We start from the raw sequence: 22887 nt of genomic DNA, 5'->3' as shown, positions 1-22887 counted from the left end.
GGAAGCGGTATTACCCGCTCTTACGAAACCTGATGTTCGGAAGCGTGTTTCAGTGGACGCCGAGCGCGCTTCAGTGCAAGTCAAGCGCGCTTCAGTGGACGCCAAGCGCGCGCCAGTGGATGCCAAGCGCGCTCCAGTGGACGCCAAGCGCGCGCCAGTGGACGCTAGGCGTGCACTAGTGGATGCCAAACGCGCGCCAGTCGGCGCCAGATGTGTGGCATCGGACGCCAAGCGCGCACCTGCGGACGCCAGTTCCACACCACCGCAAGCTCAGGTGGAAGCGGGAACTCTACCTGTTCGCTGTACTTTCTTTATTGAGAATTCTTCAGCACACGAGGCTTTTTCTTCTACTGCACACCGTTCTGCTCGAGATTCTTCTGGACTTCCTCCGACTTCTCCAGTTTCTGAAGAGGAAGCTAGTGATGCTTTCGTCGAAGCGGATGAGGAGCAGCAGTTGGCTCCTGTCTCGACTGACTACAAGATTTTGACACGTCTTCTCCAATCGGAGTTTGGAGACACCTTTCAGCCTGAAGCTCCTCGCACTCCTCCCTCTCAATTTTCTTCATCCAAAGTGTCTAAGGTCTCGGGCTTTGTGAAGATGAAGAAGTCGCTTTCCACAAAGCAAGCTTTTCGCAAAGTCCATGATTGGATGGAGAGGAGGAAAGCTTCAGGTAAGACTTCTTTCGCTCTGCCGCCTTCAAGACTCTGCGGTAAAGCAGGTATGTGGTACGAGACGGGAGAAAACGTAGGCGTTAAACTTCCAGCCTCTGCTCAGGGTGATTTTGGGAGCATTGTGGATGCCTCCAGAAGGGCCCTCCTGTCCTCATCGGAAGTCTCTTGGACTCATAGCGAGTTGGATTTTCATCTTAAAGGCTTCTTCAGGACTCTAGAGGTCTTTAACTTTCTCGACTGGTGTCTAGGAGTTTTGGATGCCAGGTCCAGGAGTTCTGATTCCATTAGTCTGGGGGAGCTGTCCAGTGTATTGTCTTGCATGGACAAGGCCGTCAGGGATGGTTCTGAGGAGTTGACTGCTCATTTCAGCACGGGACTTCTTAAGAAAAGAGCACTCTTCTGTAACTTTACAGCTAAATCTGTCTCTCCAGCGCAAAAGGCGGATTTGCTCTTTGCTCCGTTTTCAGACCATCTCTTCCCCCAGTCTATGGTAAAGGACATAGCCACGAGTCTGCAAGAGAAAGCAACTCAAGACCTTCTGGCTCAGTCATCGAGGAGACCAGCAGGTACTTTGTCTTCTGGGGTCTCTTCTGCCAAGAAATCGAAGCCCTTTCGAGTTGGATCTTCCTCGAAACTAGCCCCTCGAGGAAGAGGCACTTCCAGAGGCAAGACCCCCGCTCCTTCAAAGAGTAGGAAGTGATTTGGAAGTCCTTCAGCCGCCGGTAGGAGCCAGACTTCTACTTTTCGCGAGAGCCTGGAAAGAGAGAGGTGCCGACTCTTGGTCGCTGGACATCGTGAGGAAGGGGTACAGAATTCCGTTCCTGAAGTCGCCCCCGCTGTCTTCGACACCAAAGGATTTGTCTCCTTCGTATCGAGGAGAAAAGCAGAAAGTGCTTTACGATCTGCTAGATCAAATGATCGAGAAGCAAGCTGTGGAACAGGTCTTCGACCTGGATTCTCCAGGTATTTACAACCGTCTGTTCCTAGTGCCGAAGCAGTCAGGGGGGTGGCGACCCGTCCTAGATGTCAGCAGCCTAAACCTCTTCGTCATCAAGCAGAGGTTCAAGATGGAGACACCTCAATCTGTGCTAGCAGCTTTAAGACCGGGGGATTGGATGGTCTCATTAGATCTCCAGGACGCGTATTTTCACGTCCCCATCCATCCCCAATCAAGGAAAGACCTGCGGTTTGTCCTGAAGGGGAAGGTATTCCAGTTCAGGGCACTCTGCTTCAGTCTAAGCACAGCGCCGATGGTTTTCACCATCCTTATGAAGAACGTTGCGAGGTGGCTCCATCTTGCGAAGATAAGGATCTCTCTCTACCTGGACAACTGGCTTATACGAGCCTCATCGCAAGACCGGTGTCTGGAGGACCTTCACAAGACCTTGTCGTTAGCGAAGTCCCTGGGACTTCTGGTAAACCTCGAAAAGTCGCATCTGACCCCTTCTCAATCCTTACTCTATCTGGGGATTCAGATGGACTCAGTGGCTTTTCGGGCTTTTCCGTCCCAGGGGCGACAACTTCAATGCCTAGACAAAGTGTCAGCCTTTCTGGAGAAGGAAACATGCTCGGTGAGGGAATGGATGAGTCTGCTGGGGACCATTTCCTCACTGGAGAAGTTTGTTTCTCTGGGAAGGTTGCACCTCAGACCACTTCAATTCTTCCTGTCCAACAACTGGAAGCACGAACAAGATCTGGAAACGATCTTGTTGTTGACAGAAGAGGTGAAAGAACACCTAAGATAGTGGTCAGATCCGCGGAAGCTTGCAGAAGGGCTTTCGCTCAAACTTCGGAACCCCGACCTAGTGTTGTTTTCCGACGCGTCTTCCACGGGCTGGGGAGCAACACTAGGAGGGAGAGAAGTGTCAGGCACCTGGAGAGGGGAACAGGTGTCCTGGCACATAAATCTCAAAGAACTGTCAGCGATTCACCTTGCGCTAAGGTTCTTTCAAGAGGAAGTCTCCAACAAAGTGGTTCAGATCAACTCGGACAACACCACAGCCCTGGCATACCTCAGGAAACAGGGGGGAACCCACTCTCCTTCTCTGTTCGCCATCGCGAAGGAAATCCTGTTATGGGCGAAGTCGCAAGACGTGTTATGGGCGAAGTCGCAAGACGTCAAGATCCTGACAAGATTCGTGTCAGGAGTGGAGAACGTTCGAGTGGACCTTCTCAGTCGGCAAGGACAGCTTCTGCCGACGGAATGGACCCTTCATCAGGAGGTATGCCAGTCGTTGTGGAAGCTGTTGGGACGTCCTCATGTGGACGTTTTCGCAACTTCCCGGACAAGGAGACTTCCGCTTTATTGCTCCCCAGTTCTGGACCCGGGAGCAGTGGCAGTAGACGCCCTGCTTTGGAATTGACCGGGCCTGGACCTTTACGCCTTTCCCCCATTCAAGATCCTCGGGAAGGTAATGAGGAAATTCGCGGCATCAGAGGGAGCGAGGATGACCCTCATCGCCCCCTTCTGGCCAGCGACCGACTGGTTCACAGAGGTAATGTCCTTCCTTATAGACTTTCCGAGGACTCTGCCCCTAAGGAAAGATCTACTCAGACAGCCCCACTTCGAGAAGTACCACAAAAACCTCCCCGCTCTGAGTCTGACTGCATTCAGACTATCAAGAAGTTGGCCAGAGCAAGGGGTTTTTCAAGACCTGTGGCTAAGGCGATCGCCACTGCTAGGAGGCCCTCCTCAGTCGCAGTCTACCAATCGAAGTGGGCTGTCTTCAGAGGTTGGTGCAGGAAGAAGGGCATTTCCTCCACCACGACCTCTGTGAGCCAGATAGCAGATTTCCTTCTTTACCTGAGAAAAGAAGTGAAACTAGCTGTTCCCACAATAAAAGGCTACAGGAGCGTGCTTTCTGTAGTCTTCAGACACAGAGGACTCGACTTGGCATATGACAGAGACCTTCATGATCTCATTAGATCCTTCGAGACTACGAAGGTTCTCCAACCTAAAGTACCATTGTGGAACTTGGACTTGGTACTTAAGTTCCTGATGTCAAGTCAGTTCGAACCGCTCCATTCAGCTTCGCTTAGGAATCTGACGAAGAAGACCATTTTCCTAACTGCTCTGGCGACGGCGAAGAGGGTTAGCGAAATCGAGGTCATAAGCAAGCAGGTTGGGTTCACGGATCATAGTGCGGTTTGTTCCTTAAGTCCTACGTTCTTAGCAAAGAACGAGAACCCTTCCAACCCTTGGCCGAGGACGTTTGAGATCAAGGGGTTGTTGGAAATACTGGGACATGAACCTGAGAGAGTCCTGTGTCCTGTCAGGGTTCTCAAATTCTATTTGCAGAGAACTAAAGCCTGCAGAGGATCTTCTGAGAACTTGTGGTGCTCGGTGAAAAAACCGGATCTTCCTATGTCGAAGAACGCACTGGCGTTCTTCCTGAGAAGTACGATTAAAGAAGCTCATGAAAAGTGCAGTGATAGTGATATGAAGCTTCTAAAAGTGAAAGCCCACGAGGTGAGGGCTATCTCTACCTCGGTAGCCTTTCACAAAAATATGGCACTCAAAGACATTTTGAGTGCCACATATTGGCGAAGCAATTCGATGTTCGCTTCACACTACCTGCAGGAGGTGAAAGCAACATAACGAAAATTGCTACTCGCTAGGACCATACGTTGCTGCAGACACTGTTTTGGGGGCAGGAGGTAGCACTCATCCTATCCTTTAATGGTTAGGTGAGTTTTTAACTTGTGCTTTATGGTTGTGGGGTCGACCGCCTGGGGCGGATCTCCCTTCCATTAGTTTAGTCTAGTGGGATACCTTTGGTAGGCTAGGCCAGGTGGTTGTGTTTTACTTCGTTGCCCTCATTGTATGGTCAATGGTCTAGTCACGTCGTGGTCTCGCCCCTGTTGACAGATCATCTGGAGTGCACCAGCTATATAGGTCTCTACCTCGCTGGCAACTCTAGTAGCACAAGCAGACTTACGTGGCAGTAACCACGAAGCCAGCTATGCTAACAGGTAAGGAACCAAGATATCAATTATCTGCATATATGTTTCCTAAAATCTTCTATTCTGTCTACTCCCACCACCAAAGGTGGGATTCAGCTATATATATATCTGACAGGTAAGTTTCATGAACAAAATGATATTGTAATGATACAATTAAGTTTGTTCATACTTACCTGGCAGATATATATAATCAAGTACCCACCCACCTCCCCTCAGGAGACAGTGGAAATAAAAATTATGAATAGAAAATGGGAATGGTTCCTGATACCCGCCTCCCAGCGGCGGGAATGGGTACTAACCACCTGACTCCCACTACCTGTGTCGTAAGTTTTTAAAATTCTGTCGGACTTCGGAAAATACAGCTATATATATATCTGCCAGGTAAGTATGAACAAACTTAATTGTATCATTACAATATCATTTTAGTCATGTAAATAACATCAAAATACACTAATTAATGAATATTTATCATTGGAAAAACTCACAAATAGGTGAATTTCTCGCGATTAATGGGTAGAAATGGTCAAAAGAAAAATCCACGAATAGGCGAGTCTGCAAATAATGCAAATACGGTGGGTTGACTGTAAACATATTACATGTGAATCATTGTGTGGAACTAAAATAGCATAATATCTATGACAGTTATGTAAAGTATGCCTGATTGATGAATGTCAGTAACTTAGAATAAACATCAATCAGTAAAAAAGGGATTTTGACGTAAGGAAAAATCTATTTCTGGGCGATTGGCTCGTGTCGCCAGCGAAATATCCTTTAATCTATTATTTCTAGGGTAAATGTACTAACACATACCAGAGAATAAATAAAATAAAGAAAAAGGTCAGTATAACTGACTCGCTCACCCTCCAAAAGGGTGTCGGTATGAACACTAGGCGAGTGAGACCACTACCACGAGCCAAATGCCAATAGAAATCTCCCACTACAAAAACCCTCGAAGAGGAGAGCCGACCCACAGAGTGAGCAGCTCGTACTACTACTACTCCATCCCATGCTGCCGACTGCTGCGCCTCTGGTGCCATCCTTACAAGTTAGCACACACGAGTCGGTTGTGTTATTTTCCTCTCTGTGTTTTTTGTGCCCTTTCATTGGATTTTCTATTATGGAGCGTGCAGCTATCGCAGCAGCTAAGTTAAGTACTCAGTATTTACGGTTAGTTGGTTTTTTCCGGCCCTGAGACGGTATTTGCCGTTTTTTAGGTATAAATACGATCTCGGGGTCGGAAGCATGGCAGCATGGTTCTGCCTCGTGATGGGTTCGTTCTTGGTCTCCCATACCTAGAACATCCCCTTATTTATCTTCGCTCTTTATGATTATCCGCTTTACTTAGGGTACGGTCTACTCAGGTTTGTCATGCATGCATGTATTTACCTTATGTAGGCTTCTTCTATCCAGACCCTAGTCCAGGTTCTTAGTATCGGCCTCTGACTAGACTTTGAGTGGTAGACTTGCCTTCGGGTTAGTAGTACACTCCTGGATTTTTTCTCCTGCTATATTGTTTTCTTTCTTTCATTTATTTATTTATATAACTGTGTATTTTATTATTGTTAGGTTAGTTAGGCGTCTGGCTTAGCCTAGGTCCTGGCTCTTTGAGCCTATACTACCGCTCATCAGTTCGGTTGCTTCCCTATAGCATCTCTCTGATCAGTTGGTTCGGCCCAGTGGGCTTATTTGCCTCCGCTTTTCAGTTCAGTATGCTTCCCGATAGCATTTCCCTGATCAGTGGTTGTCCTAGGCTTAGTTGTCGTTTTTGGTCTTACCGCCTAGTGGTCACTTCGTGATCACGGGCCAGCCAGACGCCTGTCCAGTCATTCTTCCCCCCCCTCCCGCTCTTCCATAGAGTCGGGCGGGGGGCGGGTCGGTCTGCCCCATGCTAGCTCCTCAATACCCGAGCCTGCCTCCCTCTCTCCCCTCAGGCGGAGGGGCTAGGGAGTCGGGACAGACCCAGACTGGTCTCGACCTCTCCGGCTTTTCGGTCCCGGCCGTTGGTACGGAGTGGGGGTACTGGCCTTGGCCCAACCCCCCTCCGCGCTACCTTGTCGCTCCGGGCTAGCTTGAGCCTGTATGTCTTCTCGCTCTTTCCCATCTTACTAGGGCTCCTTCCTGATCGGAGTCCTGGTATCCAGCGGAGAGTTGTTAGTCCACTCAGTAGAGTGGACCGGAGCATACAGTGGGTCTCTACTAACCGTACCGTTTTGCTGAGTTACTACACTCCGCTACGCACTGGACTTAGTCCGGGTTGCTTGTGTGTTAGGTTTAAGTTATCTTTAAGTTTATCTTAAGAACCTTAAACCATCCCCCTCCCTTACATATCTTACCGGATCTCTCCGGGATTATAGCCTATTCAGGCGATGCAGGGAGGGGTTATGCCCAAATTTTTTCCGAGCTCCGGCATGCATCGGAGCTCTTCTGTCCTTTAGTCTGTAAGTGATGTTTTTTAAGATACTCATGTGTCTCCCCACTTACAGGCCACCAACTGTGAGCATCCGGGATGTTCCGCCACACTTCAGGACCCTTGTGGACACGAAGTTTGCCGGTCCCATGCTCCATGCGCGACTCCGCTCGGGGACATCCAGGTCTGGTACCATGAGACGTGTACCATATGTTACGATCTGGTGAGCCAAGCTTTTTGGAAGGGGTAAGTTTTACATCTCCAGTAGCTGCTCCGCTTCTTTTTTAGCGCTTAAGTTTTCATCATATTAACTTAAGGCAATTAATTTAAGTTATACTTTAAGTTTTAGTTTTAAGTGATTCTTAAATCTAAAACTACGCCCCTCTCTTCCAGGCTCCGGCGGTAAGAGATACCGCTCTGGCTACCCTGCGGGCCTGGGTCGGCGGTTTTGGGAAAAACGCCGCCAAGGGACAGCCCTACATCCTAGAGAAGCGGTTGGCATTACTAATCTTCCCCGGAGGCAAGGCGACAGGATACGTCGACCCGGTAGAAGCGGATCCGACTATCGCCTTCATCCAACAACAGCTGGCCACTTTCATTAAACTGATCAGGACCAGGATATCTCTACGGATGTCGCGACCCTAGATATTAATGTTGAACCTATGGTAGGTATAGACGACCTGTTGGTCGAGGTAGGTACGGTGGACCACCCAAGGGTCACCCTTGGGCGTAACTGTTTCTTCTATCCTGCAACCTCCCATACCTTCCAAGGCTTTACGGGTGACGAAATAAATATTACTCCTCCTGATGCTTCGGCGGTTAGACCTAAGGTCAAGTCTAAGGTGATGACTTTGACTAAGACGTCGTCGTCGTCTAAGAAGACGACTTCGGCTTCATCCTCCTCCCGTAAGTCTCCGGCTGGGAATCCCGGAGCATCCAGGTCTAAAGCTTCTAGCTCCGGCTCTAAGTCCTCGAGGAGTAAATCCTCCAGAGAGAGATCTCGCACTCCGGCAGAATCACCAGTTCCGCTACCTTTGGTTCCGATTCAGAGCCTCCCCTCCACCTCCGCGCAGCAGCTCCGGCTTTGGACCCCAATGCTGGCCTGTTGCAACAGGTGGGTGATGACCTGGTTGGGTCTTAAAGAGTAGCATGGAGCAAATGATCTCTGTCTGTCGGACAGGATTACTTCCCAGGACTCCATTATAGCTGGGCTGAGAGAAGCTCCTCTAGCCTCTCCTCCCACTGTCCAACACGAGTGGATCCCAATTCCTCCGTATGACTCACTACCTCAGTTCTCTATGAACAATCCGTGGAGAGTAGCGTCATACGCCCCCTTCCAGGACGGTCTCATCTCTATACCGGAATTTGGGACTCGAAGAATAGAGGACTTCGAGTTCTTCCCGGAAGACCTCCAGCCTCCGTTCATAGGCTACGCAAGGCTTACGCCGTCGGCTATGGTGCGGGACGATAGGGTACCTAAGGAGACAGTCTCTACTCACGAGACCAGGCTCAGAGAGAATGGCTCAGGTGTTTAGAGGACATGGATTGTTCTAACACCAAGATACAACCATTTAAGAGTCCCTTTACCATTTTACAATGGGACGAGTAGTACCCCGCTCCCAGTTCCTAACCAAGATCGCGAGGTCGACATCCCAGCGGCCCAGAAGGGGAATCTATACCGCAGTTGAAGGAAGCGGATCCCACTTCTCCGTTGCTCCCCTCAGTTGGAGAATTGTGGGGAAGACTTGCCGAATACATTCTCAGCTGGCAAACTCAAACTGGACTGTGCTATGGAGCAGTTTGGTGAAAAGCTACCAGGCTCCCATAGCCTTATTAGGCCGAGTTTGATGCAAAATCGCGTCTAGCCAGATCCATCAATTCTATGGCTATGTCTGAGGTAGCTACCATGGCTTATGGATCAGAACCGATTTTTAAGCTCATGACCAAAGCCCTGACTCAAACGGTACAGTCAGATATGTTTGAGTTTGCCACTGCTCGGACGAATTGTAGGAAGCATGTCCTACAAGAGGCAACCATTCGGCATGAACCGAATAGGTTACTCTCGTCTAGCATCTGGGGAGCAGATCTCTTCCCAGAAGCTATGGTTAAGGAGGTCCAGTCGGAGGCTACCAGGTTAAACCAGAGCTTAAGGATCGTTGGGGCCTTTCGGCTAAGAGGAGGCAAGACCTGATCCTAAAGGTAAGGGACAAAAGAAACCCAGGCGTTTCCAACCTTATCAGAAGAAGCAACTACGCTTTCCTCAACAAGTTCCAACAGTACCGTTAGTGCAGACAGCCCAACCCTCCACTTCTAAAGGTCAATCACAGCCAAATTTATGTGATATCCCCTCAGCCTCAGCCCTCCACCTCTTACGCCATCTCTCCAGCTTACAATCAAGCCTTCGAGAGTCAAGCTTCTCAGAAGTATGACCGCTCGGGTAAGGGGGGAGGTAGAGGTAAGCGTTCCTTTCGTGGGAGAGGATCGGGAGGCTCCTTTAACAGGGGAAAGCACTTCAGAGGAGGCCGAGGCGGTTACCAGAACCAATGAAGAACTTCAGGTAGGAGGGAGGCTGTTTCACTTTCGCCACCGGTGGAACTTCAGCCAATGGGCTCAGAGCATAGTGTCAAAAGGTCTGGGTTGGAGCTGGTTGACGAACCCACCTCCATCCAGACCTTTCCGTCAACTTCCTTCCAAGGAATTGACAGAGTACGCAGACGATCTCCTTCAAAAAGGAGCTATAGCGAGAGTCAAGAGATTAAAATTTCAAGGTCGCTTGTTCAGCGTGCCAAAGAAAGGCTCACAAAAAAGAAGGGTAATCTTAGACTTGTCCCGCTTAAACTTAGCCATCCGCTGCGACAAGTTCAAGATGCTCACGATCTCACAGGTGCGGACCCTACTTCCCCGTGGGGCCGTCACCACCTCTATCGATCTTACAGACGCTTACTATCATATCCCTATTGCAAGACACTTCCGTCCGTATCTGGGTTTCAAGATAGGAGACCAGACATTCTCCTTCAAGGTAGTTCCATTCGGACTCAACGTGGCACCCAGAGTGTTCACGAAGCTAGCGGAAGTGGTAGTGCAACAACTCAGATCGCAAGGGATCATGGTAGTAGCGTATCTCGACGATTGGTTGATCTGGGCCCCAACAGTCGAGGAATGCAACAGAGCTACTCTGAAAGTGATTCAGTTCCTGGAATATCTAGGCTTCAAAATAAACAGGACCAAATCAAGACTCACTCCAGAGTCAAACTTTCAGTGGCTGGGCATTCAATGGAATCTGGCATCCCACACTCTGTCGATTCCATCAACCAAAAGGAAAGAAATAGCAAAGTCAGTCAAGCGATTTCTAAGTCACAAACTAGCGTCAAGGAGAGCCCAGGAAAGGATCCTGGGTTCTCTCCAGTTTGCATCAGTGACAAACGTCTTAATGAAAGCCAAACTGAAAGACCTAACCAGAATCTGGCGCTCGCGAGCAAACGTCAGGTCCAGGGACAAACTATCCTCAGTGCCTCTGATTCTAAAGAATCGACTTCGGCCATGGGCGAGAGTCAAGAATTTATCAATGTCAGTACCCCTTCAGTTCCCTCCACCAGGGGTCACCATCCACACAGACGCGTCCTTAAGCGGCTGGGGAGGGTATTCCCAGGTCAAAAAGGTTCAAGGGACTTGGTCACCTCAGTTCCGTCAGTTCCATATAAACGTACTGGAGGCAATGGCAGTGTTCTTGACTCTAAAAAGGTTACGCCCACCCAAGTACTCCCACATAAAGCTAGTCTTGGACAGCGCAGTGGTAGTACATTGTATAAACAGAGAGGCTCCAAGTCACGTCATCTAAATCACGTCATGATAGCCATCTTCTCCCTGGCAGACAAGTTCAGTTGGCATCTTTCCTCCACTCACATAGCTGGAGTAAGAAACGTCATAGCAGACGCCCTATCCCGATCAGTACCCCTAGAAGTCGGAATGGTCACTGGACAACAGTTCGTTCCAATGGATCCTTCAAAGAGTCCCAGGGCTACAGGTGGACCTCTTCGCATCACAAGCGAACCACAAACTACCGTGTTATGTAGCCCCCAACCTGGACCCTCTGGCCTATGCCACGGACGCCCTGGCTCTAGACTGGAACAACTGGGAGAAGATTTACGTCTTCCCTCCAGTGAATCTCCTCATGAAAGTATTGAACAAACTCAGGACATTCAAGGGTCAAGTGGCTCTAGTAGCCCCAGACTGGCCGAAGAGCAACTGGTATCCTCTAATTTTGGAGCTGGGCCTTCGTCCTCTTCAGATCCCAGTCCCAAGCTCTCCCAGTCAGTGCAAATGAAGACTGTGTTCGCTTCCTCAGGGATTTCTCAAAACCCTAACTTTATGGATTTTCATGAAGTTTGCGGCAAAAAGAGATGCGAATATTGACCCTCAGAATATTCTATTCTTGGAATCCGATAAAAGGGATTCGACTTTGAGGCAGTATGATGCTGCTGTCAAAAAGTTAGCAACCTTCCTGAGAGATTGGCGGATATTAGAATCATGACAGTTAATTCAGCTATATCCTTTTTCAGATCCTTATTTGAAAAAGGTTTAGCAGCTAGCACGATTACGACAAACAAGTCAGCTTTGAAAAAGATATTTCAATTTGGATTTAACATAGACTTGACGGATTCCTACTTCTCGTCTATTCCTAAGGCATGTGCTAGGCTTAGGCCTTCTGTAAGGCCTACGTCAGTTTCATGGTTCTTAAACGATGTCCATAAAACGGCTTCCGAAACGATAATGACACATGCTCATTTATAATGCTCTTAAGAAAAACCCTATTTTTATTAAGCTTAGCCTTAAGGAGCAAGAATTTCAGACTGTCGGCTCTATCCAGAGACCCGGATCATATTCAGTTCCTTCCCACAGGAGAAGTCCTACTTTCTCCGGAACGTAGCTTTTTAGCAAAGAATGAAGATCCTTTGATGAGGTGGGAACCTTGGAAGGTCCTACCCCTTCCACAAGATGTTTCTCTTTGCCCAGTTACAACCTTACGAGCCTTTCTGTCTAGAACCTCCTCATCTTCGTCGGGTCCCCTCTTTAGGAGGGAAAAAGGTGGAACTTTATCCATTAAAGGCATCAGGCAACAAATCCTGTACTTTATTAAGCAAGCCAATCCTGACTCTTTCCCGAAAGCACATGATGTCAGGGCAGTAGCCACCTCAATTAATTATTTCCAACATATGAACTTCGATGAGTTGAAAAAGTATACTGGATGGAAATCGCCGACAGTGTTCAAACGTCACTACCTTAAGTCCTTGGAAGCTCTGAAATTCCCAGCAGTAGCAGCGGGTAACATAGTTTCCCCTGACTCTAGCTAGTTTGTAGTAGAAGATTCAGTCCTCCTTTCTACCTGCCTCACCCAAAAGTTCGTCTATTCCTACCTGGTTCATTTGCATTCACCTTGTGTCTTAGCTCGCTTTTGTGATAGTGTAGTGGGTGCCCCTTATTGTCTGGTTAGGGACACTCACAAATGATTATAAACATTGATCTCATGGATGTTTCCCCTTATTTTTATGCTAGGGGATACATCATATTATAATGATTACGGGTTTTGTATATTAACTCATATATATTCCTTTATATATTATTATTGTTGATCGTTTTTATTAATTGCTATTATACTTTTGATACATGCTGTTACACAGATAACATTGATACATGTAAATAATTTTACCTGTACATATGTAATTACCTTATGTTAACTAACATGATTAGATTTTTAAGGGTAATTTAAGCATATTTCTAATTTTATACCCCGTGTATATGTATCTTTTAGCAATTATAGTCTATTCATATATATTTTATCTTTTATTGAGACCTATTCTGATTTATTTTATCTTTTATTCTCATTTTATTACTTTTGTTTACAATCTTGTGCTATTTCTCTGGTACGATTTCGCGCAGCGACACGAGCTGAGCCCAGAAAAGGGATTTTGACGTAAGGAAAAATCTATTTCTGGGCGATTGGCTCGTGTCGCCAGCGAAATCCCACCCTACCCATCCTTCGCCCAAGATTGTCTGCTAACTTCAGGATGGCCACCGAGCGCAGCAGTCGGCAGCATGGGATGGAGTAGTAGTAGTACGAGCTGCTCACTCTGTGGGTCGGCTCCCTCTTGGAGGGATTTTGTAGTGGGAGATTTCGATTGGCATTTGGCTCGTGGTAGTGGTCTCACTCGCCTAGTGTTCATACCGACACCCTCCTGGAGGGTGAGCGAGTCAGTTATACTGACCTTTTTCCTCTTTATTTTATTTATTCTCTGTATGTGTTAGTACATTTACCCTAGAAATAATAGATTAAAGGATATTTCGCTGGCGACACGAGCCAATCGCCCAGAAATAGATTTTTCCTTACGTCAAAAATCCCTTATCTATGACAGTTATGTAAAGTATGCCTGATTGATGAATGTCAGTAACTTAGAATAAACATCAATCAGTAAAATTAATTTTTGAATCTTCAAAGGAAGTAATTAAAAATTTTTTTTACCTTTAAATAAACGAAGACGTCTTTACTAATTGGAAAGATTTTTAATTCACAAACTCTAAAATTATTGCGGTGCTCTTATAGTTATCCAGAAAACAGGTGGGTGCTTATCAGCTTAAAATGGTTGGGAACCCTTGGGCTATAGTGTCAGTGCCTCTTTGCTAGTACCAGTGAAAGTAAAACCAGTTTAGGATGAAACATAGGCCCGATTATAGAGGTTGGCACTTCTCCATACGCTCTTAATTCATTTCCTGTTCCCTGCCTCTCTTCTTGGGGGTATGATAATTTGGTCATAAAATTACCCATCTTGTGTTTGTCCTCCTTAAATCTCTTCAGTTAACCAATAGCCACATCTTAAAATTTAGTCTACATTTCTTCATCAAATTCATCTATGTTTTTAACTAGTATCTACAACATTTTTCTTTTCTCTTGGAAAACAGGAATTTTAGATTCTCGCATGCTACTTTTGCTTTCCTTTCCTACACGGTAAACTGTTGCTCTAGATGATTTAGTTGCTTCAACAAACCCTTGCATGGTATTGTCAAAGCCATGGATAACATTTTGATTTTCTTTTTCCCATCGGAAATTGATGGACATTATAAATCACTTGGAAGGCTTGAGCATTAAAAAGGTGTCATGAACCTTTCATTATGAGTAGTTCAGGATAGGTACATTTTGATTGAAGACCTTAAATTACCTTTCCTGTCTTTGTCCTGACAGACAGAGATGGGCAGTAAATTTGCCTGACTAAAATATTTCACCAAGTTTAGTAAAGGCAAATAAATGAGATTGAGGAGATGTGGTAATTCTAATGGATACTATTTTTCAACTTAAAATTGGTTTTTACTATAGCACAAGTAGTGAATATCCAGAAACATCCTTCTCTCTCCAACTTCATGCTGCAGTCCAACCCGTTTATGATGTTTCTGGCAAAGGAAACAGTTGTACAGTTCAGGTGAAGTTCACAAAGCCATGGGGCATGGAACCATCCCTGGCATCATGGGGTAACTGTGTGGTAAATCAGGTAATGATAGCAGGTGCCTGAAGCTTCTAACCATCTGTACCTCATTCTACCCAAGGGACATCACCCTCAGGTCTCCAAACACATTCTCCTTGGGATCTGTGGTGGCTGTTTAACAGGTTGTGTAGTCACCCAAGCTCCTTTGGGACAGAAAAGTGACTGCTCAACAGGTGGTGTAGTCACCCAATCTCCTTCAAGACAGATTTTTTTCTCCTTTTTATATAAATGGTACAGTGGTACCTCGACATACGAAAGGCTTAACTTACGAAAAATTCGAGTTACGAAAGCAAATACGAAGATTTTTTTGGCTCTGCATATGAAAATAGTTCAGGATACGAAAGGTTGTTGCTGTAAAGTCCCGAGATTCGCCCGGACCACCGATAACGATTCTAAAACTCGCGTGCCGCCAACTGAGTAGACTCGCCACCATCCTCCCGCTCTCCCATTGGTTCCTGATGCTAGTTACCGCCATAAGATCCTGCTCTCCTATTGGTCAGCATCTCTCCCATCTTGCTCGTAAAGGCGTTCTTCTTCAGCCATTGCTTCGCACCAGCGTTATCGTACGCACACGGAATTCATTCGTTCACATATTCGATTTCGTTTGTTAACGTAAATTCATGTTAGTGATTTCGTTGTACTACTTTATTGTGTTGTGTGAGAACTTAATTAGTATACTACATAACTTAATTACATACAGTATAGTCATGGGTCCCAAGAAAGTTGCTGAAGTTCACAGAAAGAAGAGGATGCTTTCTATGCAGACAAAAATGGAGATAATAAAAAAGTATGAAGCTGGCATGCGGTTGAGTGTGATCACATAGGAATACAACCAAAATCCATCGACGATAGGCACCATCCTTAAGCAGAAGGAGGCCATCAAACCAGCTGCACCTTCCAAGGGCGTGACTATTTTGTCCAAGAAGAGGAGCCACGTGCATGACGACATGGAGAGGCTGCTTCTTCTATGGATTGAGGACAAAGAAATCGCTGGCGATACGATAACTGAGACGGCAATCTGCCAGAAGGCCAGCGCTATTTTCAGCGATTTGATTGCCCAGGCCGAAGACGATGGAGGAGAAGGGACATCGACAGCAACCCCAGACTTCAAGGCTTCTCGGGGGTGGTTTGATAAATTCTGTAAACGGACTGGCATCCATTCAGTGGTGAAGAAATTGAAATTTTGTGAAAGTATAAAAAAGTAAACAAAAATGTAAAAATAAAAAAAAAAGACTTTTTTTTTAAAAGTTTTTTGTAAAGTTAAGTGTTACGGTTTTGTTAGTGTGTTTCGTAAAGTTTAATTCATGTTTCCTGACCTTTTTAATGTGTTTTGTTAAGTGTACGTACTGCGTAACAAATTTTCTGCCGTTTGTCCTCCTCTGTTGCCACTTTCGGAGATAGCCTCACTCGAAAGGTAAGGTTCCACATTTTACTACATACGTATGTATGTACGTACAGTATTTCTTGTATACCATGTACACTAATACACTTTATGTACAGGTACATATTAGTAGTACATATTAAGTTAGGTATTGAATGGTCCAAATTGTTGTATTTCATTGTCTATTGGTCAATTTAGCTTTATTATAAAATTTACTGGGGTCTTTTTGTAGGGCTTGGAACAAATTAGGCAATTTACATGTAAAATGCGGTTCAAGATATGAAAAGCTCAGGTTACGAAGGCCGCCTCGGAACGGATTAATTTCGTATGTTGAGGCACCACTTTATATGAGATTTTTATTAAGAGGTAAAATCAGAACTCTAGAGCCAGCTTGGTTCTTGGTTATCTCTTGAATTCCGCTTTCATGTTATTCAAGTAATTTATTATTAAGATTTATTACACAGTGTGTTACATGATTCGGGTATTATGATTTGTTATAGAAGAATATAGTGTAGTAATGATAATTTTCATCTGTCTTATTTCAGAAGATGGTGATTATGTACCTGACAGTCAAGTATCAGAACTGGGGGGCCAGTTTACTGAGATATTCACAAAACGCCAGGAAAACATTTCCCTTCTCATTAATCTCTTAGATGAATTCGACTTTAAAGTTCGCTATCCAACAATTAAGCTGATGACTAATTTGTTGAAAAATAGGTAAGGGCACTACATCTTTATTTTTTTATATATTTGACCCTGCAAATTCATTGGGTTTAGGGGCATCCCTTGCAAATTAAGTAATCCAGAAATAAATTTTGTTAATGGAATGGGGCATTCAGCCAGCTATAATCTTAGCTATTTTGGTGCTAATGAACTGAATCCAAAACATCTATTTGTTCCGATACGGTATACAAACCATCGGTCCTTTACAATAGGAAGGTACTTAGCGGCAGCTGAACCGGTTGTAAGCTTTTCGAACAAGGGGTTTGGTAGTTAACTACTTGTCCTGCAGTTAGCGGTGCGCTCGACTGCGAGGCGAGGAGTCACTTTGCTTTCGGCCGCGCTCGTGGATGGACGTGCTGCTCTTCGTCTCTCTGCCCGTTTCTGTCGTATGCTGTTTTCTTCACTGCGTGAAGACACTCACTTTTTCTTTTACTCGTGTGTGTTGCAAGTAAAAAAGTAAGTGCATGTCTGTTTTACTTTTCATTTTTATTATGGAAATTACTAACCAAGAGCCGGAGAAGCCCCCCCGCCCCCCATCAACCGTAGACTATGCCCGGGTATTGGGGGCCGTAAGTGTGGGGCTTTCCGCTCTTGTGCGGAGGTAGATCCTCATGATTTTTGTGCTCGGTGTCGAGGGCGTGAATGCTCTTGCGCCGAGACTTTTAATATGTGTATCTTTTGGTCGGAGGCGCAGTAGGAGCGCTACGGGGGGAGGAAGAAGCCGCAGAAGCCGGCTAAGGAGTTGTCAGAGGACTTCCCGGCTACGCCCTTGGTCACTGATTTGTCTTCCTCCTTTCTCCCTCCGGCTCAGCTCCCTCGTATTGCTCCTTCCCCTTCGGGGGAGGTTTCTTCCTCCCTCTCCTCCCTCGATCATTCGAGCGTAGAGGAGGGGGCGAGATACCCCGACATCCAGTTGTACTCGGGGTCCTCCGTTCGCTCGGGCTGGGAACTATCCCCCCCGGGTGAGGGGGTACCCCCCACTGATCTGCCCGACTTTTCCTCCCTCAGACTTGCTGACCACGGGCGACGATCTCGGTAGGGCCTGGTACTCGCTGGGGCTGCAAGGGACACCGACGGTCCAGGGGCTGCTTAGTCATCTGGCGAGTGGGGCTACGCCGGTCACACACGGACCTACCACCACGACTACCGCGACGGTATCCACGCTGGGCTATGCTGCTCTGCCTTACCTGGTGTATACGCAGCACGTAGCCACGGTGACCACGACAGCCGCTGTGCAGGCTCCGCTGCCGGAGGTTTCCTTGCCCGTTGCTATGCCGCCTCCTGGTTTCCCCGCTCCTGCCGCAGCCCCGGACTTCCGCTGTCCCAAGAGCTCACCGCTAGACCTACCTCTGGTGCAGAGGATGCTGCTGGTTCCTGCCCCGCCTCCTGTTTCTGATTTTGTTGCCGCTCCAGCCTTGGTACCAGTTCCTGCCGCCATCGTTCCTGCTTGTGTTGTTGCTGCTCCTACCCCATGTCCTTCCGGACAGGTGCAGTCGGGCCCTGTTGCTTCGGCAACTGCCCCGGCTCCATCCTGGATGGAAGACCTGACGGTGGTGCTGAGGAAGCTGACGAAGAGGAAGAGGAGGAAGGTGTTGTCTTCGTCTTCATCATCGTCTTCGTCGTCGTCGCCTGCCGCCGCTTCCTCTTCTACTTCTAAGGCCCCCAAGCTGAAGAAAAAGAAGAAGGCTGCCTCCTCCCCCCCTAAGAAGTCTCGTGCCGAGACTTCTAAGGGTCCGTCTCGCTCCGGTGGGCCGGTTGGGACTTCCGTCGGTCCTCCTGTTCCTTCGGGAACGGGGCCCGTCTCCTCTTCAGCGAGGAACTCACCAGACCAGCGATCGCTCTTGTGGCGACGCGCTGGTACCCAGGGTTGACGCGACGGTCCCAGATCGCTTGCGGGCTGAGGCAAGGAAGCGGTCCTCTCGGTCGCCTGAACCAGCCTCGGCTGGTCCAGGCGGCGTGACGCGCCGTGAGGATAGGCCTCGCTCCCACCACGACAGTGGACTCTGCAGATCCCCCGACTACCGCTCCTACCGGGACTAGGCGGAGAGGGGAACCAGCAACAGCTTTTCTGACGCTCGGGACCGTCGCCACTGTTCTCGGCCCAGCCGCTCTCCCCGGGAGAGCCGTTCGACCAGGCCTGCAGACCGATCGCCAGCACGGGTTGACGATCGCCTGCAGCTCCCTCAGCACACCAGCTCTGCCGGTGGGCGCGGGGGGAGTGTCAGGTCTGCCTCTCTGATCCCTTCAACTTCTTCGGGCTTTACCGGGAAGAGCAAGGTGATCAGGAGCGATCACGAAGGGCGCGCCCCTCGTGATCCCGCCACGACGCCCTACGTACCTGGGACAGTCCTCGGACCAACCAGGTCGTACGCGCAAGTGGTAGGAGGAGACCAGGAGGGGTCTGTCGTGGTTCCTCCTGTGGAAGGAGGAGGTTCTCGGGAGGCATTCTCGTTGGCAGGGCTTGACGGTCCGTCTCCACAGGATGCAGTCACTCCCGAGATCCAGAGGTCGTTCGCGGAGGTAATTGTGTTGATCTGTCAGCACAACGACCTTGGAGAAGGATCGCTGCTCCCACCTACCGAACCCACATCGGGCTTGGAGGCGTTCTGTGGACCTAAGAAGGAACCCAGGACGGCGGTGGGTCTGCCGCGATCAGCTTTGGCTGACAGCGTGCTGGGCCAAGTGGACACTCTCATCTCCGGACAGGAGGGTTCGCTTCGGTTCAGCAGGTCCGCTAAGCTCCTTCCTCCACCTCTAACGCGACAGAGGCGCTTTTACGTGCCTTCGGAGGACCCTCTGCCACCCAAACAGGTTAACCCGGAGCTACCCAGGCTAACTCCGGGGGTGTCTCTGCCGCAGCTCCTGTCGGAGAACCTCTGGTTCTTGCAGCAGGAGGCACTTGCCTTGGAGTCTACTGCAATGGCAGCCTTCCAAGCAGTCTCATGCCTTGACCTGTGGTCCCTCACAGTGTCAAAAACCGCGGCCTCCTTAGGGAACATCACTCCTGAAGGAGACCCGGCTTTCGTGAGACTGTGCCAGTCTGGGGGTAGGGCTATCGCCTACCTGGCCCACCAGATGGCCAACCTGTGTGCCAACCTGGTTCTCCGGCGTAGAGACGCTGTTCTCACCCGAGTGACCAGGGTGGCCGGGCGTGAGGCAGCTCTGGGTCTTCGCAACAGAGCTACTCCTCTCTCTTCCCGGGAGAGATGGTTCGAGTTTTTTACGATCTCCAAAACAAAAACTTAGGCGAGACCACGGTCTAAAGTGAGCGAGACGAGAATCCCGATGTTACATGATAATCGGGAACCTCGCCTATGCTCGAATCCTGGAATTCTAGCATTGGGAAGACACTGCGGTGGAAAGACGGCACACTGACGACAGTGACTGTTTGGTACACCAGGCAGTCTCGAAGGCGTCTGGACAGCCTCAAGTTACTGCGGCCAAACCTAAGAGTTTGGTTAGCGCTTCCTCTGCGGCCAAGACAATCGTATTGTCGAAGCCCAAAGGAAAGGCTCTGCCTTCAACTTCTTCTAGGCGCGACCGTCACCAGCCCTCCTCCCAGCCCTTCTTCTCACGAGAGAGGCCAGGTAAGAAGTCGAAGAGAGGTGGGAAACGCTAGGGACGGCATTCCCCCTCACCTGCTGCCGGACGTGGGGGGGGTGCCTGGCGAGCCATTGGGCAACATGGCAGCGCTACGGTGCGGAGACCTGGATAGTAAATGTCCTTCGGGAGGGATATTTACTACCCTTCGAGTCTCGGCCACCCCTCACCTCCAACCCGGTCCATCTCCAAACTACGTTCCTGGCTCGACCAAGGACGTGATGCTTCGGCAGGAAGTAGAAGCCATGATGAGCAAACGAGCTGTGGAGATCGTTCAGGATCAGTCGGCGGGCTTCTACAGCCGCCTCTTCCTTGTGGAGAAGTCTATGGGGGCCTGGCGCCCAGTGATAGATCTCTCTCCCTTGAACCGATTCGTTCGCCAGACTCGGTTCACGATGGAAACAGCACGGTCGGTGCTCGATTCCATCAGGGAGAACGAATTCATGCTTTATGTGGATTTGAAGGACGCGTATTTCCAGATACCCGTCCATCAATCCTCCAGGAAGTACCTCCACTTCATCCTCGACAGGACGGTGTACCAACTTAGGGCACTTTGTTTCGGTCTCTCAACCGCCCCACAGGTGTTCACGCGAGTGTTCACGCTGGTGTCTGCTTGGGCCCACTCGGTAGGGATACGTCTCTTGAGGTATCTCGACGATTGGTTAGTCCTGGCGAGCTCCCGCTCGCAGTTGCTGCAGGACAGATCGACTCCTCGAATTCTGCCGCGATCTGGGAATCATGGTGAATCACGAGAAGTCAGAGCTCGAACCCAAGCAGAGGATGAAGTACCTGGGCATGCTGATCAATACGGCAGCAGGGCGAGTCTTCCCCACAGATTCGCGGATCAGCAGATTCAGGGAGGCAGTAAGGCAGTTCCTGCCTCGACAGGAGCAACTGGCTCAGCAGTGGCAAGTCGTGATCGGCCACCTGTCGTCTCTCGAGAAGCTAGTCCCTCACGGGCGTCTTCACCTGCGGTCTCTTCAGTGGAGACTAAAGGAGTGTTGGTCACAGGCAAGGGACCCTCCCTTCTCCCTCGTATCCCTCACGGAGGAGGTGAGGCAGGACCTAGCCTGGTGGCTGGATGACAGGAACCTTGTAAGAGGAGTGCCTCTCTCTCTCTCCCCGGAGATGCTTCTCTTCTCGGACACATCGACCGAGGGATGGGGCGCACACCTGGAGGAGTTGCTGGCTGCAGATGTGTGGGACCATCGTGACAAGCACCTTCACATCAACGTCCTGGAGCTCAAGGCAGCGTTCCTCGCTCTCCAAGAGTTCCGGGACTGTCTGGTGGGACACTCAGTGGTGTTGATGTGCGACAACACCACAGTAGTGGCATACGTCAACAAGCAAGAGGGTCTAGTGTCCCTCCCGTTGCACCAGTTGACGCTGCAGGTGCACGAGTGGGCCGCGGCACACTCAATAGAGTTGTCGGCTCGCTACATTCCAGGCAAGAGGAATGTGGTAGCCGACAAGCTCAGTCGTCGGGATCAGGTGATAGGAACCGAGTGGTCCCTTCACCCAGACGTGGCGGAAAGGCTGTTCAACCTGTGGGGGCGTCCAGTCGTGGATCTGTTCGCCACCTGGCACAACAGAAAACTCCAGGTTTTCTACTCTATCGTGCCGGACCGATGGGCAGCCGCAGAGGACGCCCTTCAGCATCCTTGGGACAACCTCCTCTTGTACGCCTTTCCCCCATTCTGTCTGATTCGCAAAGTGATCAGCTGGGCGCTGATCACTGTGAACCTTTGGATGATCCTGGTGGCGCCCAAACAACCTCAAGCCGTTTGGTATCCGGACCTGCTGGCTCTGCTGGCTCTGCTGGCCGGAGAGCCGAGAGAGATTCCCCCTTGGCACAACCTTCTGTGCCAGCCACACGTAGAACGGTACCACCAATCCGTCGAGTCCCTGTGTCTTCACGGCTGGCTTCTATCCACCATCTCTTGCGAGCGAGAGGCTTTTCTCGCAGCGCAGCGACAGAGATGGCCGGATACCTTGGACAGTCCTCTGTGGCTGTCTACCAGGGGAAGTGGTCCGTCTTCTGTAGTTGGTGTCGTGGACGGGATCTCTCTCCTCTCAGAGCCCCTCTTCAGCAGGTAGCAGATTTCCTCGTCTTACTTCGCCGAGAGAAGCTCCTCTCCGTCTCCGCAATTAAGGGCTACAGAGCCGCCCTGGCCTTAGTCCTTAAACTGCGAGGTGTGGATATCTCCTCTTCTTTCGAGATCTCCCTCCTAATGAAGAGCTTTGAGAGGTCTTGCCCACCTAGGGAACTCAGGCCCCTGGGGTGTGATGTGACTCTCGTCCTTAGGAGTTTGACTCGCAGACCCTTCGAGCCACTCCAAGAGTCGTCAGACAGGGATCTGACCCTCAAGACCCTCTTCTTGCTGGCCCTGGCATCGGCAAAGAGAGTAGGGGAACTTCATGGTCTTTCCTCCAGTGTTAAGCATTCTAGGGGATGGGGATCCGTGACGCTCAATTTCGTCCCGAACTTCGTAGCGAAGACTCAGAATCCTTCGGTATCTGACGACTGGTTCGAGTCCTTCACGATCCCCTCCCTGAAGGATTTCACCTATAATGATGCGGATGAGATGCTGCTTTGTTCTGTGAGGGCG

General features: G+C 49.2%; 1 protein-coding gene across 4 annotated transcripts in view; it reads left to right on the top strand.

Annotated features, from left to right (window-relative positions):
* LOC135205584 (general vesicular transport factor p115-like) overlaps positions 1-22887 on the top strand; it is a 489349-nt gene that overhangs the window by 87740 nt on the left and 378722 nt on the right. For 3 of the 4 annotated variants that reach the window (XM_064236368.1, XM_064236352.1, XM_064236375.1), the window contains exon 4: positions 16501-16672. In XM_064236368.1, coding sequence (XP_064092438.1) covers positions 16501-16672 — 172 coding nt within the window. The remainder of the gene's footprint in view (positions 1-16500; positions 16673-22887) is intronic. The other variant, XM_064236360.1, reaches the window with a different exon arrangement.

This window comes from Macrobrachium nipponense, chromosome 11, assembly GCF_015104395.2.
Source record: "Macrobrachium nipponense isolate FS-2020 chromosome 11, ASM1510439v2, whole genome shotgun sequence".
In the NCBI taxonomy this organism is placed as follows: Eukaryota; Metazoa; Arthropoda; class Malacostraca; order Decapoda; family Palaemonidae; genus Macrobrachium; species Macrobrachium nipponense.
The sequence above is the reverse complement of the archived record's forward strand: the minus strand, read 5'-3'. Positions and strand labels throughout refer to the sequence as shown.